The sequence below is a fragment of the Carassius gibelio genome, chromosome A7, assembly GCF_023724105.1.
Source record: "Carassius gibelio isolate Cgi1373 ecotype wild population from Czech Republic chromosome A7, carGib1.2-hapl.c, whole genome shotgun sequence".
NCBI lineage: Eukaryota > Metazoa > Chordata > Actinopteri > Cypriniformes > Cyprinidae > Carassius > Carassius gibelio.
In genome coordinates this window covers 3,417,078-3,438,012 of record NC_068377.1, presented here as the reverse complement: position 1 = coordinate 3,438,012, position 20,935 = coordinate 3,417,078, and the positions used below count along the sequence as shown (strand labels likewise).

General features: G+C 34.2%; 1 protein-coding gene across 3 annotated transcripts in view; it reads left to right on the top strand.

Moving 5' to 3' along the window:
• The window catches only part of LOC128016438 (structural maintenance of chromosomes flexible hinge domain-containing protein 1), a 47,035-nt gene that overhangs the window by 12,844 nt on the left and 13,256 nt on the right, over nt 1-20,935 (top strand). For all 3 annotated transcript variants that reach the window (XM_052600939.1, XM_052600941.1, XM_052600940.1), the window contains 26 exons: nt 611-736; nt 1,056-1,169; nt 1,751-1,857; nt 2,803-2,885; nt 3,070-3,177; nt 3,353-3,430; nt 4,020-4,139; nt 5,233-5,377; nt 7,737-7,830; nt 8,166-8,238; nt 8,322-8,461; nt 10,967-11,101; nt 11,824-12,057; nt 12,165-12,310; nt 12,390-12,475; nt 12,768-12,886; nt 14,408-14,569; nt 14,643-14,771; nt 15,136-15,215; nt 16,139-16,299; nt 16,395-16,513; nt 17,414-17,475; nt 17,790-17,877; nt 17,974-18,105; nt 18,595-18,741; nt 20,500-20,626. In XM_052600939.1, coding sequence (XP_052456899.1) covers nt 611-736; nt 1,056-1,169; nt 1,751-1,857; nt 2,803-2,885; nt 3,070-3,177; nt 3,353-3,430; nt 4,020-4,139; nt 5,233-5,377; nt 7,737-7,830; nt 8,166-8,238; nt 8,322-8,461; nt 10,967-11,101; nt 11,824-12,057; nt 12,165-12,310; nt 12,390-12,475; nt 12,768-12,886; nt 14,408-14,569; nt 14,643-14,771; nt 15,136-15,215; nt 16,139-16,299; nt 16,395-16,513; nt 17,414-17,475; nt 17,790-17,877; nt 17,974-18,105; nt 18,595-18,741; nt 20,500-20,626 — 3,115 coding nt within the window. The remainder of the gene's footprint in view (nt 1-610; nt 737-1,055; nt 1,170-1,750; nt 1,858-2,802; nt 2,886-3,069; nt 3,178-3,352; nt 3,431-4,019; nt 4,140-5,232; nt 5,378-7,736; nt 7,831-8,165; nt 8,239-8,321; nt 8,462-10,966; nt 11,102-11,823; nt 12,058-12,164; nt 12,311-12,389; nt 12,476-12,767; nt 12,887-14,407; nt 14,570-14,642; nt 14,772-15,135; nt 15,216-16,138; nt 16,300-16,394; nt 16,514-17,413; nt 17,476-17,789; nt 17,878-17,973; nt 18,106-18,594; nt 18,742-20,499; nt 20,627-20,935) is intronic.

The window sequence follows — 20,935 nt, the reverse complement described above, 5'->3', positions numbered from 1 at the left end:
AAGTATTGAGTACATGTACAGTAAATGAACGTACTTTCTGAAAGACCAAAAAAAATTTTTTATTGGTCTTATGAAGTTTTCTAATTTGTTGAGAATTGGTGGGTTTTTGTTAATGTGAGCCAAAATCATCACAATTAAAAGAACCAAAGACTTAAACTATTTCAGTCTGTGTGCATTGCATTTATTTAATACATGAGTTTCACAATTTGAGTTGAATTACTGAAATAAATGAACTTTTGCACATCATTCTAATTTATTGAGATGCACTTATATTTGGCGAGAAAAATCCCTCAAATCAAAGGCATTGCATTTATTGTGACAGATGAATGCATTAAATGTTAAACATTTTAAAAAGTTGGCTTTATAAGTCAATAGAAGTGTTGTTTTTTATTATTGTTATTATTACCATACTGAATATAAGCCTATCACTGGCTTACAGTCCACAGCAATCAATTTCGTAACTGTTGCCAGCAAATACAAATACCAGAGGTTTGAAGCTTCCATGGTTATAATTTAATTGAATTCACTATTCACTCACTTCCGTATTATATCATGTTTTTCTGCTTAGACATTAAGATGGCAACAACTATTTTTTTGTGTATGTTTGTAGGTGATGTTTCAGGGATTTAAGGGCTTGATGACGCGTACAGATGTGGCCACCAAACGGCTTCAGTCGCCCTGGTCTATATTCCAATCCATTAGTTGGGACGGCAAGATTTATAAGAAAGGACAAAATGTGAGATCGAGTTGTTTTCATATTTTAACACAAAGTCCTAGATAACACCAGTTTACAGGAGTCCAAGAAAATGACTGTTTACTTTTGAATAATAACTGAATGTGGACGGAAAATTTTATTAAGCAAAATAAAGATGAAGTTTGGTGATTCCACTGTATTTTCCCAGCTGTTGTAAAGCATCATAGATGTGTAATTAGTATTTTAAGTTGTGTCAAGAAAGTCTGTAACATGAAAACGAAAATGAATCCGGATATTTATTAAATTATGAAACATAGTTTGTAATTCTAGTCATCTCAAATATTTTCTTTCATACTTTTAGGTGAAGTCAGTAAAGACGATCCCTGTATTATTTGGCTCTATAGTTAATTTCTTGCTCTACGGAGAGCATGAAGAAGACGTGTATGCCACAGGAGGATATGTCCAGATTGCTCTGGTGAGGATGATTCTGCTCATTGTCCATCTACATCTGTATGGAAACAGTGTGGTCACATGTTTTTCCTTCGCCTCTGAATTTGGTTGAGTGTAGGGATGCACCGATATGAACATTTTGCCCGATACCGATAACCGATAATTAATTTTTTTAAAAGCCGATAACCAATATGTTGGTCAAAATAAAAATTTTTAAATAATTTGAGAACCTGATTACAAAAACAAACCATTAATAACCATGTCCCAAGCACTTCTACATGAATCAAACATGTCCAGTACAGTAGCTTAGTTTCCTATTCGTCCATTGAATGTCAACTAAAAAAAAAATTCATTATCATTTTATATGTCAATATGACAGACCATTGCCAAGCATGTTGCAATTAACTGTAATGTCCTTTAGAAAATGATTCCAATCATATTTTGAGCAATTCTAAACCATAATAGTGAACAGTTTGCATCTGAAGTGTTTCAGCTGAGGGAAATAATCCATTATTAATCGGCTTTTAATATCTCAAATTTTCTTATCAGGTGGATAATGCTGCTTGTTTTTATTTTAGTATATGTCTCTGTGATGTGTTTTCCTAGGAACCGAAGGAGTTGTATAATGAGATGAAGATCATTCCCATCTCTAAGATCGACAGGCTGGCCGCGCCCGCAACCATTAAGAAGAAAATCGAAGAAGAGCTTGCAAAGTAAGACCTGCCGCTGTATTTTGCATTTCACCTTAACAGTAAAGGGAATTAAAGAGCATCTGCTTTGAGTTTGGGTTGACCATCTCCTCATACTTGTAATGAGAAACACTTATCAACAAAAGACGATCTTTAAGGGCTACCTGTGGTTTCCATCAAAATAAAAGTTTGATGCTTTAACATTTGAAAATGAAGAAATGAAGACAGCCGTAATTATCTATCTATCTATCTATCTATATATATATATATATATATATATATATATATATATATATATATATATATATATATATATATATATACTTTTTATTTTATTTTATGCTCATCAAGGCTGCATTGGTCAGAAATACAGAAAAAAACTTTAATATTGTGAAATATTATTACAATTTAAAATAAGTGTTCTATTTTAATATTTCTATTTTAAATCAATGCTGAAAAAGTATAACAGGTTCCAAAAAATATTAAGTTGCTAAAACTGATTCAAACATTGATAATAAATCAGCATATGGGAATGATTTCTGAAGATCATGTGACACTGAAGACTGTAATGAGTAATGATGCTGAAAATACAGCTTTGCATCACAGAAATAAATTATATTTTGAAATATATTAAAATAGAAAATGGTTATTTAAAAATTGCAATAATGTTTAAAAATTGTAATGTTTTTTTATGTATATTTGATTAAATAAATGCAGCCTTGATGAGCATAGCATTTCGAAGTTTTATAGTCTAATTTGAAGTTGCATAGTTAACTAATGGAATAATACTATAATAAAAATATATATAATTTTGGCCAAATTGTGCAGCAATACAATCATTTTTTTTTTTACAATATTTTTTTTTTACAATATTTATTATAAAACGATTGCAATAAAAAAAAAAAATTAATCATGTAGCCTTAGCTTTTTCTGTTCTTTCTTCTTTTTTAATTATTTACTTGTCATCAGACTTCCAGACAAGCTGAGGGTTACGTGGCCTGAGGGAAATGCTTGGGCTGAGAATGATGCTCGTCCGGCCGGCACAATCATCGGTAAACAAACTCTCATACATAGAAAGCTTACAGTATGCACTGGTCGACGATATTAACGCACAACTTTATTACATGATATTAAAAGCCCATAATATGCTTTCGCCAAAAGCAGCACCTGCATCTAATCCTGCACTGCAGACCTGTATAGACTTTGAGTTTTTAGTATAAATGTGTTCTTGTTCAGGTCCGATTAAAGTGGAGATTTTGAACAAAAAAGGAGATTCAATTTCTCGGTTGCCTGTGCCTGGCACTATTAAGAAACTGGTGGTTGAGCTGAAAGTCATCTGGCACAGTAAGTCAAATTTACTGCATTTTTGTATGTAGTCAGGGCATGTAAGTTTATCATGTTTTTTTTGTATGCCAGCGACATATATATATATATATGCTGATTGTTCATATATATTTTTGTTAAGTTTATGCACAGTATGCTTGTGACATACAGTATTTTTATCCATTTCCTCCTTCAGGTCCTAAAGGAGACGTCCAGACGAACTCCTACATTTGTGCTTATTCATCCAAGTGGGAATACTGGTTCAAGCCCATGGGTAAAAATCAGCGAATCATCATAATGTGTTCATATTCGATTCCATTCATTCGCCATATTTATGTCCATCAACAGGGCAAAGTAATGCTGGTGATTACAAAAGCATATTAATGGAGATACAATAAAGACATTTATATGTGTTTAATCCAAAATCCCTCTCCATTTATAGCATTGTAAGCTGAGAGAGGCAGGGTAATACTTTATTTTAAGTTAGATTGATACAGTGAAGACAGTGTTTTATTTATTCACTCCATTCAATGTTATATTTATTTGTTCTATTGTGTTTGTAAGTGCTTATGTAAGTGCTTATAATTGATAATTAATGTTTATAATTTAGTCAAATTGTCAGTGTACTCCAAAAGCGTATCTGTGGTCAGTTTTCTTCTGTAAATCTATCGACAAACAACATAATTACATCAAAGCTATTTTATTAAAATAATTTGTCCAGTTGCTTAACTGATAGTATTTCTGTCAGTGTTTTGACAATTTTTTTGTTTGTCTGTTTTATTTGTGAAATGAGGACTTACTGGTACAGTTTTTGGGGTCGCTGTACTTCTCACAGAATACTATATCAATGTGTTCACTTCCAGGGAATCTCAGTAAGCTTGGGAAGTACACACTGCATCTGCAGACCATGCTGAGTGACAACCCTGCCAGCGAATGGGCTGGAAAAAGACTCCCCAACCACTCCCTCAAGTTCTCCATTAAAGGTAAGGCGCACAAACACACTGGCTCTGTTTACATCTCCGCTGAATGCTGATATACTCTTGTGCTCCTTCCATAGGGGTGAAACGAAGCTCAAAATATGTGAGCAGCAGCATATTGTAGGGATGCACTGATCATGATTTTTCATGGCCGATACCGATACCGATACCGATACCGATTTTTTTTTTTACAAGCAAATTGGCCGATTCCGGTAATGATTTTTCTTTAAGCAACAAACTAGAAAGAAGGAAAGTATACATAAGCAAGATGTTTACTTGTTTACTATTCTAAACGATAACCGTAATCATCTGAAATGAACGGCAGTAACTGCACAGTTAGTAGCCTACATTTAATACAAACATAGATGGTACAGAAATCGGCATTTAGCTTTTGTTTTTGAATTGGGTTGAAACTACAGAGAACTGGCCTTGTGTTAAAAGATTAACTGTGACCATGTGAAATTAAAGGCAACAACTGCATAGTTCTACAGTCCAAAAAACACAATCAACACACATTCAATAAGATGTTTCTTAAGCTTTTCAGTATTTTAGCTTTTAAATTTGGTATTAAATAAAAAAAAGGTCTTTACTAGTGAGACTAAATAAAAGTATGCTGTATAAATAAATTATTCCAAAATGTTAAAATCTTGTTGGTGTGAATAAAACAAAGATGCAAAGTGTTTCATTCGTCCAATTAAAAAAAAGATATTAGGGTAATGATTCACATCTATATTTCTTTACTTGATCCAATGAAAAAAAAAAAAAAACTATTGGCTCAAGTTAAAAAATATAGATGTAAACCATCCATCTTGATAATTTTGTTAATAGTATTCAAACTAAATGAAATAAAACAGGCTATTTTAAGCTAGTTGCCAACGCAGCATAAAAAAATATATATATAAAAACCGTATAGACGTTTAATAAAAACAAATAATTAATAAAAATGACCATAACAAAACAAATCTTCAACTACAATTAAAACAGAAATAGAAATACTAATACAAAATATTAATAATAACTACAGTAGTGTCTCAGACTTGACTTCTGTCAGATGCATCGCTAAATTCTCTCTTTTTGTCTCCTTTTGTTTCTCCAACAGAAGGTGAAGCGAAGTCTTTTGTTCTTGGTGTCACTCCCTCTCCCGTCCACGTCGGCGTTCCCTTCAATATTCCTCTAGATTTTAAGGATGAGTTTGATTATCTCACCCAACCACCCTGTGACATTAAACCCCAGCTGGAATGTAGGTAGGTCAAAGTGGATAAACTCGAGCTCTGTAGACATGTCCTAACTTTGTCTTGACAATGGATTTAAGGACTTTCCACCCTTTCCTGTTGCTGGTCAAAAAAAATGCCATTGTCTGTTCTAGAAAGGATGCAGCAAAGATATTTAATGCTAATGTATGAGACATAGGCCTACGCTGAGTTTCATTTGCGATGAGATGTGCTCTAGTTCACAGTGCAGTGCAAGTGAACGCGGCGCGCTGGTGCTTCCATGTCGGTTATCATTGTCTGCTGTATTTGCTTTTTATTTATTAAAATACATGCAATTGGTTGATGAAACATTTATTAAAATTAAGACAAAATTTGTACAAAACGAAATTCGTTTTTAAGAAAGGTTTTCTACAAAGCAAAATTTTATGAAGTGGTAAATATCATGTCTGACGATTTACAAAACTTCATTAAGTGGTAAAAACCATGTCTCCCGATATATTGCGCATCTTATGATCCTATCTAAAAATGTTTGTAAAAAATATGTTAATGACACGGTTTTGGCGGTTATAGAGTTCTAATGACGGTGTTCAACTATAACCGCCGGTCTCACGGTTATATACGAACCGTCACACCCCTACATGTTCCTAAAAAGCTTTTCATTTTCCTTCATAAAACCTGCAGAAACTTTGCACCTGAAACAATATTGAGTTGATTTGATAAACACATTATCTTGTTAGCGCAAAGTAGCTGTAGGCTATATTAGGGGGGAAATAGTTGTAAAAAACTGCGGGAAGGCAGCGGGTCAATAAACGTGTATGTGACTCAAAAGTTAAATGTGTATTTACAACACACTCTTCCAAGCGAGGTCCTTTTCCTTGTTATGATACTTGTGTCATATAGCTCCGGTTGACTGCTCACTGACAACATCAGGCGTGAATGAGTGACTTCTGAGCAGGCTCCTGATTGGTTAACGTAGTGCAAATTGATGGCAAAGTTAACATTTTTCAACTCAGGTGTTGACGCGAATTCGCGTCAAACGCGTTAAATTAATGCACAAAAGCACCATTCGCACGTAATGGGCGTATCGCGTGTATCACGCCAGACGTTCAATTCGTGTCATTCACGCAAACTAGATGTACGAATGAGGCCAATCCGCATCTACTGCGCCGCGCTTAACGCCTCATTTGCGCCGCGAGACCTCCAGACGCACGTAAAAGCGTCTTTACATTGACTTCACATTGAAATCATTCGCGCCAGATCCTCTATTCGCGTTTGGTGTGAACGCAGCATTAGATGTGCAGCGATTAATTCTGTTGTGGTTTTATTTGTAACCCTTTTACTGGCAGAGAATCATGTGGTATCTAAATAATAATTGCATAATGTACTCACTTCATATGTGTGTTAAAGGGACACTAAGTAGGAATTACTCCCATCTAGTGGTGAAATTGTATTTTGCATTCAAACTAATTTTGCTCTCCAGCGCCTCGCTTTTTCAAATGCGCGTTGCATTTACGGTAGGCGATATGTACCAAAAAGCTTTGACGGGATGTCTTCTAATAGCACTTCGTCGAGTTTTCCTTCAGGTGAACAGGTGTGTTATTTCAAACAAACTGCAACATGACCATAAACAAACGAATGTTACAGTATGAATTACTGACTGTGGAAAACATGAAATATTGTAATTAGTAGTTATGTCTTCTTTATTCGTTATATTTTCTGAATAATGTGCATTGTTAGATATAAAAAAAAATATTATAATATAGATTGTAACACTGACTTACCTGTCGAGAAGAAAACTGGCCACTTCAGCGTCTCTTTTGAAATCTTTATCCAGCATTAGCTCTTTCCACCTAGAAAAAGCTTCCCAGACATTAACTCTTGTTTTCTGTAATCTACGGTCACGTTTCCTTTTACGTTCTATTTTTGACTGTTTTGGCGACGATGTTTTCTTCTCCTGTGGCGCGGCATATGTATGGTCCATAATAAGATTGCAATCCAGACTTTTAAACTTGCCGGTGCAGTTTCAAGCGCCTCTCACTGCTCTGCACCTGCGTTTCTGGCTCTGACCGAAAACGCGCTGTGGAAACGCGTTGGCTTAGTACTTTTTGTCCCTCTCTGCTATTATAGTTTTGCAAGATGGCGGAACTACATGGAAGCCTCCGTCGACCTACCTGTCCCATGTATATAAAGATAATAAATTCTTCATTAACGAGGATTAGTTTAAACATTGGCATAGGTATTTTTACACCATTGAGGGCATATTTATGTATAAAAATATTGATTTTAGATAATAAAATACCTAAAAAGTTACTTATTGTCCCTTTAATGTGAGTGTCTGTCTTAGGAAAAACATTTTTGTGTGTTTTTCTGATTGTAAAATCTCTCTTATCAGTTCACTGCAGCTGAGTTACGAGGGGATCACATTTGGGAGCACTTGTGTCATCAGAAACGTGAGGGCCATGGGAAAGATCAGTCGTCAGAACAAGGTTAGCAGTGTTTTAATTAATAATAATTGTATCGCTATGGGAAAAGTTTCACAATAATCACATTTGGTCATGATTCTCAAACGTTGAGTTAACCAGTAATACCTAGAGTGTTTTAATTAATCAAAGTATAAGCAATAAGATAAGCACAATAAGAAGTTATCTCTGTATGTAAAATGGTGTTTTGAAATCTGTGGTCAGGAATGTATTTGAGTGATAAGGTGTAAGTGATTGTGTAACCAACATATACTGTATAATGAGAATGATATGAAGTTTTTTTTTATGTTTGCATTGACGCTGTGAGCACCAAACTTGGATGTGTGTGACATTTTTAACAGATGCACACAGTGAAGGTGCACATCCCCGGGCTCAAGCAGGACAGACAGTCTCTTCAAATTGCTCTGCAACCTGGTATGACAAAGAACACCGAGACTGCAATAGAAAGAGGAAATGTAAGAGCAGCATGTAAAAACCCGATGGCATTTATCTTCCAGGCCCTCCGCACACTCTCGTGGTGTTTCCAGACAGTGATGTGCTCTCCGTTGAGAATCGAACTCCAGTAAACTTCAAAGTTGAGATTCACGATGAGTACCAGAATATCACCACTCATCCTAAACTCACCGTCCGCTGCCAGGTAGCTCTCATCCACAAACACACACCACGCACTCATTTAGCCGTGTTATTAATATGGTGAATGCACATCTACTCAACACACATATTTTCATGTGTAATTTAGGACATAGAGTTTTGTTTTTATAGAGAGATATTAAAACATATATATATATTAAACTAGGGATTCCAAAATTAGGGGTCATGAGTGGATTAAAAAGCCAATAATTAAATCGAATTTAAAATGAAAATAAATAAATGCAGTTGCATAATTGGTTGAAGTTGTGATATATCTTTGTGCGATTATCAAATCAAGTGCTGAAATTTATAAAATAAATAAGTATATGTGACCCTGGACCACACAACCAATCATAAGGGTCAGTTTTTCCCGGTACTTCGGAACCAAGTTGGTGCTAAAAGAACAAAAATGTTACGAGTACCCCATCAACCCGGTTCTTGGCGCGCTATCTGAAAGTTGGGCTTTCCTCATGAGATCAGCCGACATTAAAAGGCACCAAACTGTTTCCTGTACATTGGGAAATATCAAAATCGACCACAAAAGGCTTTGACTTTGTTGAATAAACATGATCACTGTTTGTGTCAAAGTCTAAATACGGTGCGGGTGTTTTTATATCACTATATTTCTGAAGAAAACTGACTCTCTTCAGAAAATGGTGGATGTCATCTTGCCTGTAAGGCCTGAGCAGCGTTTGTGAGCACAGGCTCAGTGCTTATCTGATTACAGCCGTTACCGGGAAAACCTCTCTCTGTCTTCCGCTCTACAAGCGCCTCCTGCTGGCAGAGAATGAATTTGCATATTCTGCTGTGGGAAACACCGCTTCGGTTATGAATACTATGAAATATTTGAATTTGAATGTTGAATTGAAATAAACGCTGTTGTTAGAGTAATAAATCGTCAACATAAGCGCGGCTAATGATAATATAATGAGCATTAGAATTAAGTTTCTTTATTAACTATTTAATGCTCCTATATCTTTTATTAGGGTAAAAAAACTGGATGACATGATGATATTTACCATTTTTACAAACCAGAGGCTTTAAAAATTATTTTTGAATCTAAAATTTGCATGTTATATTTTTGTGTCAAATCCGTCAGAAAAGCAGTTCTGGGCTTTTTGATTTTGATTTTTTCCTTTCAAATTAAATATGTACACAGTTTGGATTAAATTACTGTATAGCCTAATTTTTTAATTAGCATGTTTTTGTGTTTTTCTTTAGATTTTCACTGATATTGGTAACAAATACTGAAATGTTAGTACTGTGACAACACTACCACACAATGTATTTTTGGCTATTGCTACAAATATCCCCCAGCGACTTCAGACTGGTTTTGTGCTCAAGGGGCACATATGGTCTCTAAGACTGGGTATTTAATTATCTCAATATGATTTTCCTTGATAAAATTACTACAAAAGTGAGATTAATGTTTGATGTCAGTTTTATGCTCTGTGCTAATTAGTGATGCTCCAAAATTATGGCAACCTAACAGTGATGTTTCACTGATGTTTCTCTGACCTGGTCAGTGTCTATTTCATGCACACAACATAATTACACTACTAGAGATAAACATGTCAGCTTCATAGATGCTAGTGCTAGATCAACAATATTGATTTCTCATTTGATTATTAAATCTCTGTTGTTGTGTGAACTTCACTAAACATTATTTGTAGCACCTGCCATCCAATAATTGCAAGCTTTGTGCTTTGTTACTTTTAATATGAAATAAAGTCTCAACTCTCTGTAAATTTCAGCATGTAATAGGAGTAATAAATGTGACATCAGTTCTGGATCGACACATTTTCCTCTTTACAACTAGTTATAGCACAAAATAAACATGAATGAACATGTCATCACTCAATCAGTGCAGGGTTTCCGCGGATCTTAAAAAGGCCTTAAAAAGCCTTCTAAAAAAACGTATTCAGAATTATCACATACTTCAAGATATGGGGCAAAATGTATATATTTACATCATTTCATATAGTTAATATCACACAAAGAGTGCCATTTTTTTTCTGCAAAAGTAAGCATGATTACAAATGTGATACTGATTTTATACAACAGTTCAGTAAACAAAAAGTTAATATTTCATGTTAAAATCATTCCAAACACAGCGAGAGTGCTGTTTTGCGTCTCTGAACAACACAACAGTGTTTAGTTTCTGATTTAATCGACCATGTAAATGATTCAACTCAATGCAATGACTCACTTAACAGTGACTTTCTGCCACCTACCGGTGGTTTTAATTTCACTTTTAAGGTACCTTTTCATTTTTAAAATGATTTCAAACATCAGTTTTCAGTGTTTTATGTTTCAGATATCAAAACATTATGTATTAAAAGTTAAGAGGTGCATTTAACAGTGTGTAAATGCATATAAATGACACTTCTAATGCAGCTTCTGTGTTTCCTCTGCATTGTAAAGATCAGTTTTGTTGATGCTGATTTCATTTGCTTGGTAAAAGCCCAAATACAAGTATTTAACTCAAAAGATGGTGCACACTTGTTTGTAGCTGCTGGGAGCCCCTGATCTGCCCGTGGATGTTGTGGACTGCAGTAACACTGGATCTGGAGTCCTTCTGACCAAACCACTTCTGCTGAAGACCATAAACACTGAGCAGATCCTTACTGCCAAGTTCAACATTCCTGTAAGATATTGTACATTCCTTGTTCAGATTATTTATAGCCATCCTGGTAATATATGTACTGTATGTATGTTGCTTCATCAGCATTTAATCCAGATACACATTGTACTACATTATATTAGTGAATTTATCACCATTTGCCGTCAGTGTTTTATCAGTATTGTTCGATTTGCAAGAAATTAAAAATAAAAAAGAACTTTTTTTCCCGAATTTTTTTTTTTAATCTAAAGTATTAATAATTGATACGTCCTGTCTAATTTTAGTGTTTCAGTGTTTGATTTGTAGTGTTAAACTATTTTGTAGGCCACAATAATGTTTGCGAGCTCTTCGCCGTGTCAGTTTCAAAATTATCCATCATTTGTCGACTATTAAATACAGTTTTACAAATTTTTTTTAGAAGAGTGTGTGTTGTTCAGAATAAAGGTTCAGTTATTGTTCAGAACTGTTTTTTTGTTTGTTTCTTTTTTTATTAAAGTGTGTGTATAAAGTCTAGATAATCTGCATCACGTGATGTTTTGAATAAAGCCACTCAGATTAAAATTCAACATATGTATATCTGTTCATATCTTTCCTTAATTAAATTTTTGGCCTCATGAATGAAATATAACCCAGAGTGAAGATATAAGTGAATCTTTCATAGTAGTAAAGTATTTACAGTTTAATCTGTTAACTGCTTTAGCTGTTTGACTTGATTTCCTCATCATTAAGTGCATTTTTCCTCGTAGAACCACAGGACAGTGGCCTGCGTTGAACGTAAGCTGCGTGTCTTGCCCAGCTCACAAATAACCCGTCTGGAGGTCTACAGACAGGAAGAGGGCTCTGATGATGTCATGGTGCTGCAGAACGCCAAGCGCATTGATTGGAAATCTGGAGACACGCTAGGAAACCTGCGCTTCAGACTGTATGATGAGGGCAATAGACTGGTTTCCTTTCAGCCCAAACTCACCAGCAAGTTTAAAGTGAGAGTTTGACTGTGTTTTTTTATTTTCTTTGTGTAGTGTTTCAAGCAGCACTGTATTTCGTGCACAGTATGGAAATAATCTGTGTATTTGTGTGTTTCCTGTAGGTGACTTGGACAGGAGATATAAACGCAGAAGAGCTTTCTCAGGGAAAACTGCCACCTTTAAGTGTCCCGACTCAAGCACAGCGAGAGCATTTCTACTACGTGTCTTTCCACGAGCATCACACGGTTGAATCTTCCTTCATTATTGTGTAAGTTTGACACTGATCATGTGTATGTCTGTGTTTCTTTATATGCCTAAACACAAGGGTATCTGTTGTGTCTCTGAAGGCCTCTTCCAGATGAGCCCGAGCGTCTGCGGGTCAACCTCAGCGAGTCGACTGTCAAAATGGGAGAAATTCTGTCAGGAAACATACGTAAGTAACATCTTAAAAGTGTTTTCTCAGGGAACCCAAAATGTGTGTCAATGGTCAAATCAAATATAAATAGCACATTAAAGTGAAACGTTTTGCTCAGAAAGAAAAACAATTAGAGGGAAATATTGGCCATAATTGGGTTTGACTTCAAATCAGCGAGTCGTGATGTGATTACAAAATTCCCACAATATGTATTTTCATTGTGTGGTTTCTGTTTAAACCAATTGTGTCGCTTGACCAGTTTTGTGTTTGTAAAAAACATTCACATGTTGACCTTGTATTTCTGTTTCAGATGTAGAAGTTGTTGATCAGTACGGGAACAAGACAGACTGTCTGAACAATGACATTGTGAAGAATATGAGTGTGTCTGCTGATGGTCTGGATCAATCAGCTCTGGCCATTGAATGGCAGGTACTGTACACACAACCACAGACACAAACAAAACAGCAGTTTTTGAACAGGATTCTCATGTCAGTATCGGCACCGATAATCAGATCAGTTATCGGTCAGACAAGACTGATCCTAATCTGATATTCTGGTTACTTCTCTTCTAAACATTCATTCATGGATCTGTGCTATGCCTGTCTTCACACTAGGGCTTGGTAAAAAATAAAGAAATTAGTCGATATCTCATTTTTACGGAACGATATCGGTTCTTAAGTCCCCAGAATCGGTTAGTCTCGCCTGTTTTCAGTTAATGAATGGAGCGTCGAAGGGCGCTTTCCATCAAATATATTGGAATGAGAATTGTGTGTTGGTACTTTTAATATGAAACAAAGTTTCAGATTTCAAATTCTATCCACTGTATTGCACTATTCAAACAATAAATGCCGTTTTGTCGCTGTTTAATGTGGAACGACAGACTGCTGTAGCGCCTCAGTTATATCAGACATTAATAAAAACAGTGTTCTTCCACCAAACAATGTAGTTCAGTAAACTACGGGCTTCACAGGGTTAATTGCTTTATTATAATGAAGTCGTCTGTATTTAGTAGATTATTAAAGAGTGACTATCAATTCCACGCTCAGAGGGATAGTGATTCACTTATGAACACTTCTACATACTGGCGGTTTTAATTTCACATTTAAGGTAACTTTTCATTTTTTAAATGCTTTCAAACATCAGTTTTCAATGTTTTATGTTTAAAATATAAAAACATTATAAATGCATTTGTGACTGCAGGTTAAAGTATTTAATGTCCCTCTGAGCTGCATTAAACAGTGTGTATACATGTAAATGCCACTTCTATGCATTGATTTACAGTATTTTAAGACTTTGAGTAGGAACATATCACTGAGACGTCTTCTGACCAAGTTGCAAGTGATTTGAAATGCTTATAATTTAGGCCAGACTTGACTTTACACCTGGGAATAATAGATAATGAGGTTAAAGGTCTTGTGATTAAAGTACACAGAGCAAACTATATTTTACTAGCACCGAATTTGTATTAAATCATAAATAAATCATTAAATGGACTACACAGAATTTTCTAATAAAATATTTAATAGGGACTTTTTATTGTAAACCTCTTAAATTATTACATTTTTCAAAGGTTTTATGAATTCAATTAAATAGACTTGGGTTAAGGATGATTAAAATGTAATTAAATCATTAAAACAGACTTGAGAACAATAAAAATGGAAGACAGGGAAAAATAAAACAGAATTTGGTGAAAATGAAAGCAAACTGTTTTTATAAATTGTTTTGTGATGTCAATTAATTAGACATGCGTTTAGATTTTTCTGGAATGTGATAAAAATGGATTCCAGATAAAAATGATCTGAAATCAAGCAATTTGGGGGAAATGTAACTGATTTAATAGGTCCATTCCTATAGTGTTTAGCTAAAGGGGGTGCGGGGTATAAATTACAAGGTGTGTTCACGGTCAAACCACATTGATTTTCATTTTAGCGTGTGTGTATTTATTTGCAGGCCAGTAGTGGACTGTTGTCTGTATCTGGGGTCCGCTTCGTGGGAGGGTCTCTTGGCCCGAGGAAGTTGTGCTTCAAGTATCAAGAAATGAATGAATTTGTGCAAATGGAAGTCACTGCGGGACCTCCGGTACAGATAAAGCTGCTGAAGGAGCTGGAGATGGTACGTCACACATTCACAGCCCGAACACTGAGCTCCATGGTGAGAAGAGTTTGAGTAAAGCTGGTTTCTGTAGCCTCTCCAGGTGGTGAACGGCCAGGGCTTGGACGCGCCGCTCGTCGTGCAGCTGTGTGACGAATGGGGAAACCCTTCACCAGACCAGCGGATCGCAATCGCCATGAAGGCTCTGTCGCCACAGTTGAAGGTACATTCGAGGGAGGAGAGGTCTGTGGATTTATAATGGCAAAAAAAGTTGGTTTTGACTGTACTTGAAAAGCGAGAAGAAGAAGTGCAGTTTCACTAAAATGACAAGTGACGAGTGTTTAACTAATTATGAATGATCAAAAACAAATGATTGCATGGACATGAAACATATTTCTTAGTTTTAAACCGCTCGTATGAGTTATGGCTTCAGATAAGGAAAAGATTGCAGTGGGAATTTAAAAAGCTAAATCTAAATTGAGTTCCTGTTGTGCTTTCTGTAAAGCTTTTGGTTTTACTTAAGAACTAATATCCTACAGTTCAACTGAAGTAATGCTTTTATTAATCTTTTGGTTTTTCTCTTCTAGATAAAGTCCTCAGTATCATCTCGGTTTGTAGATGCAGAAGGAAACGCTTACTTCATATTAGAAATTATAAGTGGTCCAAAGTAAGTACAGATTTAAAGCCTACTCTATTATCTTTGATGCACAAATTTCTAAGGCCTCTTAATGGTCCGGCTGATAAACCAATCTACTATCATTCCTTCTGTCGTTGGAATGATAGTTCAGACTTTTTTTTTGTAGGTTTTTTTTTTTTTTCATTTATATTTACAGATTTTTATTACAGATGCACGGAAATTTCAGGCCACTGAAAATTATCAGCAGAAAAAATTTTAATAAGAAAGTTATATCTGACTCTGTTTAATAGAACTGAAAAAAAAATTATATTTTCTATACGATTTTATTGTTTGACTTTTAATTAAAATGTGTTTATTTCATTGGCATTTAATTTTTTATTATTATTATTTTTTTTTTTTATTCAGTATATTTTAAATTATTGAGTTAGATTAAAAAGTCTTACAGAATTAATTTATATAATTTAAAACAATTATAAAAAAAAAAAAACATTTTTGCTTTATTTGCCAAGCGCATCCAGAATTTTCATTTTGGTGCATCCCTAATTTTTCATAAAGTAAATAACTTTGAAATTGTTATTAATATTTCAAGATTAACACTTGGGTCTACTTAACTATCAAGAAATCATTTTATAGAAAAATAATGTTAAAAATGCGAGCATCAAATATGATCATCAGGCTTTTTAGGAACATTTATTTGTTCATCTCCTTTAATCATTATTGTATTGAATTGCATTATATATTTTGAAACTACAGAGCTTTGATCAGAAAACTAAGTAAATCCCATTAAAGGTCTTACTAAGACATATTATTTAGAGATATAACAACTGATATTTATATCGTTTTATGCAAGTAGTGTTTTTTTCACCATATTCTCACTATATCAATACATGAGCCATAAGTACCTGCTTAACAAAAACACTCTGACTTTCATCATCTACATCTCTCTTTTGTAGAGGGGAGCATCAGTTGGAGTTTGGGGGGTCTTCTAACAGGAACGGGATTATTCCTGGGCCTATAGTAAAACTAAATGTGATTCCCGATCCCAACAAACCCGTCGAGCTCAGTATCAGTTATGACAGCGCTGCCAAATTATGTGCAGGGGACATTTTCCCAGGTGTGTGTGGAAGCATATAAGCACAGGACAGCCCTCTTTTATATTGTAATATTAGTATAGAATAGAGTGCATATCTTATTTTCTGGTGTGTGTAGTGTTTACTGTGGTGGTGATGTCTGAGGAAGGCACGCCGGTGAAAACCATCTCCCCGGCAAACCTCTCGATGCTGCTGTGGAGGGGCACGGCATCAGACTCCGATCTCCGACCCTTTAACGTGAGTCACACCATCTGTAAAAATGTGTTGAGATTCATTTCTCAGCCCATGTACCACGAACTAATAATATCCTAAAAATATATAATACTGACTCCACTTAAGCAGTAACAACAAAGTGATGCACTTTTGTTATTTAGACCTTATTTACTCCTCCTACGCTGTTAAATATCAAAATATTATTATATCACTTAGATCATTTTTGTGTAAACTTCTCAAGTCCATTATCATTTGTAAAAGCAAAAACAAAAGCGACGATGCGCATCAAAGTTTTAATGGAAAAAAAAGAGAGCTAATCTCTGCTGCACCTTAATCTCTGTCACACACCTCATAAACGCAGTTCAGTTGTGCAGCGCAAGAGAGAGAGAGAGAAATGACGGAGACGTGCCGAAGTAAAAGTGCTGAAAATCAGCGTCTATTTTGTGCACAACTTGAACAAACTACAGCAGGTAAACTGCTCTGTGGATATTCACAATATATATTGGCATTAGGCAATAATAAAATGCTATTTATATGCGACACAATTTGTTTATATGCGTAGCATATTTTACCCATGCAGCAAACCGTTTTTAATATTTTGATCAATTACTGTTATTAAACCATTTAACTGATTGTATTAATCGGTCAAAATTATTAACGTTCGGTTAACCGGTTAAAATTAGCATCTCTACTTAGAACTTCATTTGGACAACTTTAAAGGTGATTTTCTCAGTATTTAGATTTTTTTGCAGATTTTCAAATAGGTGCATCTCAGGCAAATATCGTCAAATATTTTCTTGATCCTAACAAACCCTTCATCAATGGAAAGCTTGTTTATACAGCTTTCAGATGAAAAATGGACACTTATGAGTATTTTTGGTCTCTCCATTGAGTAAATGGGGTATGTTTTGTGTTTAAACTTAGGCCACGACTCTGATGTGTAGCAAGCGCAAAGACACAGAAAAGGACGACTGCTTCTGCTTCAGGTAATAGAGACAATTGATCAAAATAAGTATTTGATATATTTTATTTCTTAAAAACAAAAGTTTTGTATTTGATTTTGCATTCTTTTAAAAATCTCATGCATGTGAGATGTATATATGTATGTTTATGTATGTGTATGTGTTTGTGTGTGTTTTTATATATTTTTCCTTGATTCTTTTAAATATATTTATGTTAAATGTATTCATAAGTATGAATAAAAATATTATTTTTAATTAAAAATAATAATTTTGGGTAATTCTTTTCGGTTTTGACCCATGCGTTTGTATTTCGATCGAATGCTGATGTCTTTTTTCAGGGATAAGCAGATTCCAGAGCTAGCAGGGCAGTATGTTGTCCAGTTTTTTTTGGTTTTGGACAAAATCAATAATCTGTGCAGCAAGCAGGTGAGAGAACATGCTTTATTTTGTCCAGTTTATTGTATGTGCTGCTTTTATTTCCTCTTGCTTACTTTGGGATTCATATTTGTGTTTCTGTTTAAGATTCCACTAAATGTCGTTCCCAATAAAGCTGTGAAATTAGCCCCTGAGACTCCACCTTCAACTCCTGTTGTGTCCAATAGTAACATTCGGGCCAATCGCACACTGCTGGACAGCTTCAGTCTGAAGATCATGGTGAGTTTCAGTCTCTGCTAGAGATGATGGTTGGATGTTTACAGTTAATAAAGTTAACATTGGGCTTCATGTGGTGCTTAAAAGGGTCATAGGATGCTACATGCACTTTTAAAAGTTTTGGATGAATGCAGCTAAAGTAAACAGTCCCTCAGAGAGCAGCTCCGAAGAGAGGGGCGTGGTCAGCAGAGCTCATTAACATTTAAAGGAAAATGCTACAAAACGGCTTGCTCTGAAAAAAGCTGCTTTTGACTGTGTTGAAAAAAAGGTGTTTTTTACACTACCTTTGAGAAATTTTAGCCAAACTATGTTACAGACTTCTATTAAGACCCTAAAGAATCATTTAATTTAATATTTTATTTATCTTTTTTATATCTGCCAAATCATTTGCAGCCGTAATGCAATGTTTTTCTGCAAAATGCACTTTTTTCCCCTGTTATTTCTGAATTCTCAATAACATTTCGACCAAATCCTTTGTTTCTCACTTTGCAGGATGAATACAGTAACGCTGCTGGTGAGGGTTTAGATGGAAAAGTGATTGTTACAGTTAAAGGTACTGGAGATGTGGTGCTTCCTTTGTTTGAGAATGGAGCTACAAGCGTGTCATACAGCCTCACTAACGGCGAGACTCTTATTACCGTGAGTGTCTGTGTCAGTGTTGTTTTAGTATTATTCATGTACTATTATAGGATTTATAGCTTTTATATTTTCATTTTTACCTTATTTTAAATTGTCATTTTTTTTTTATCTGCTTTCCTTTCTAAAAATAAAGCTAAATAAATAAATAGAAATATAAAAAAGTAAAAGAAAAATGTCAACGCATATAAAATTACTAAAACTACAACTAAATGAAATAAAACTAAATAGAAATATAGGTTTTTAAATTAATGAAAATTATATTTAATAGTTTTAGTTAACAGTAACAACACTGTTATTGTTGTTAATGTTGAGAAATTGTACTTTAATTTAGCTTTCGTGGTTAATTTAAGGAAATGTAAATAAAATTAAATGTAATATTATAATTTATAACACAATATTATCGGAACGTTATCAAAATCGTCCGATAATGGCTTAAAAAGCAAATATCGCAATGAATAAAAAATATGCTGATACACCTTACCCATAATATGTGTACCTCACATCCTGAATGATGATTAGAGTCAACAGTTAGGAGCACGATCAGCAGTAGCAACAACAGCCTCTTCTGGGTAATAATGCCCATCAGTAAGGCCTTTTATTTACTTAGGGGGCGCTTTAGGCCTACTTATAATAAAATGAAAGTAAAGTTCACCAAAAAAACACATTTAAGATTGTTTTTCTGATTATGGTTTGATTTAAAGGTCAGTAGGAATAGCTTACATGAATAAAAATCACAAACAAATGTGACACTTGTAAACTGTAAGTAATATGTAAGATATGTAAATTTTATATATATATATATATATATATATATATATATATATATATATATATATATATATATATATATATATATATATATATTCATTAAAGTGTAATATGTTTTTAGTTTTAAATGGATATTGAACACTTAAATACATGGAACGCTAAAAGATTTTCAGAATTTGTACAACTCTTTTGCTTTTGAGTATCTACAAATGTTAAGTATTTCAATAAAATGTTAAGAATTGCTTTATAGTTATTTACAAAGATTTCAATGTACTCTCATTATAAAAGAACTTAATTTTTTTTTATTTAATTCTCAAAAGAAAGTTTTTGTTAAAAAACTAACCAAAATGAAAAATAATTTGTTCATAATCTCTGTCCACTAGAGACTTGTTGTTTCTAAACAAAATAAAATATATCGGTATCGGCCAAAATTAGTTAAAAATTTTCTGCAAAATCCAATATAGTGCATCTGTAAATATTGTAATTTTTAAAACAATAGGATGGAGAAACTCTTAATTTTATTTTCCATGTTAAAGCTCACATATTGAAATTATAGACCCTTTTTTTTATAATGCGCAGGATTCAAGAGTTGCACATACACACACATGTATGCCTTTCAGATGAAATTCACAACTACAGAGATACCCGCTTCCAGTTCCAGAGACATTTGTGCAAGTTAATTAAAATAAATTACAAAATGGACTGATACAAAAATGTTTACATTGAATTATTGTTATATGTGATAAACAGTAGGGCATTGCACTAGCAGTCAATTAGTTAAAAATGCATGAAGATACAAAAAGCGTAAAATAAAATATAAATAAATGCTTAAAGATAAAACCATCTTTTAAATGCATAAAAATTTAAAATCCTTTCCTTTTTTTATGCGTGCTCTTTCTATGGGTTCACTAAAACCGCATTCAAGAGCTCCAATTTAAATGAAGAACTTTTTATTGTGGATAAATGGGTGTTATTGTTTGTGTCCTGTAGGATTTGGCACTTTTGGAGAACAGTCCTGGTGTGGATGGAGCCGAGTACATACTTCAGTTCAATCCTCAGATCCGGCAGACTGGAGTTACCATCGATGCATACACCCTGCCTTTCAGATTCTGCAACGGTTAGTCAGCAGACACACCCTAATCAATATCAATTACATTACTAATGACTTGTCACAGTTAAGAGAAATATTATTGATTATTGCTGTAACCAATCATGCTCAGTCTAAATCATAATAACATTAGAATAAAATCTATACTAAAGATAAGAAAACAACAAAATCTCTTTCATAATCAAATGCAGTGTATTGTATGTGAAAAGCAATATTTGTTTAATGTGTAGCGGAAATATCACAGTTCTATAGAAAGTAGGAAATATAAGTCTATCCAACTTTATTTGCATGTATACTAAAGCCCGACTGATAAATGTT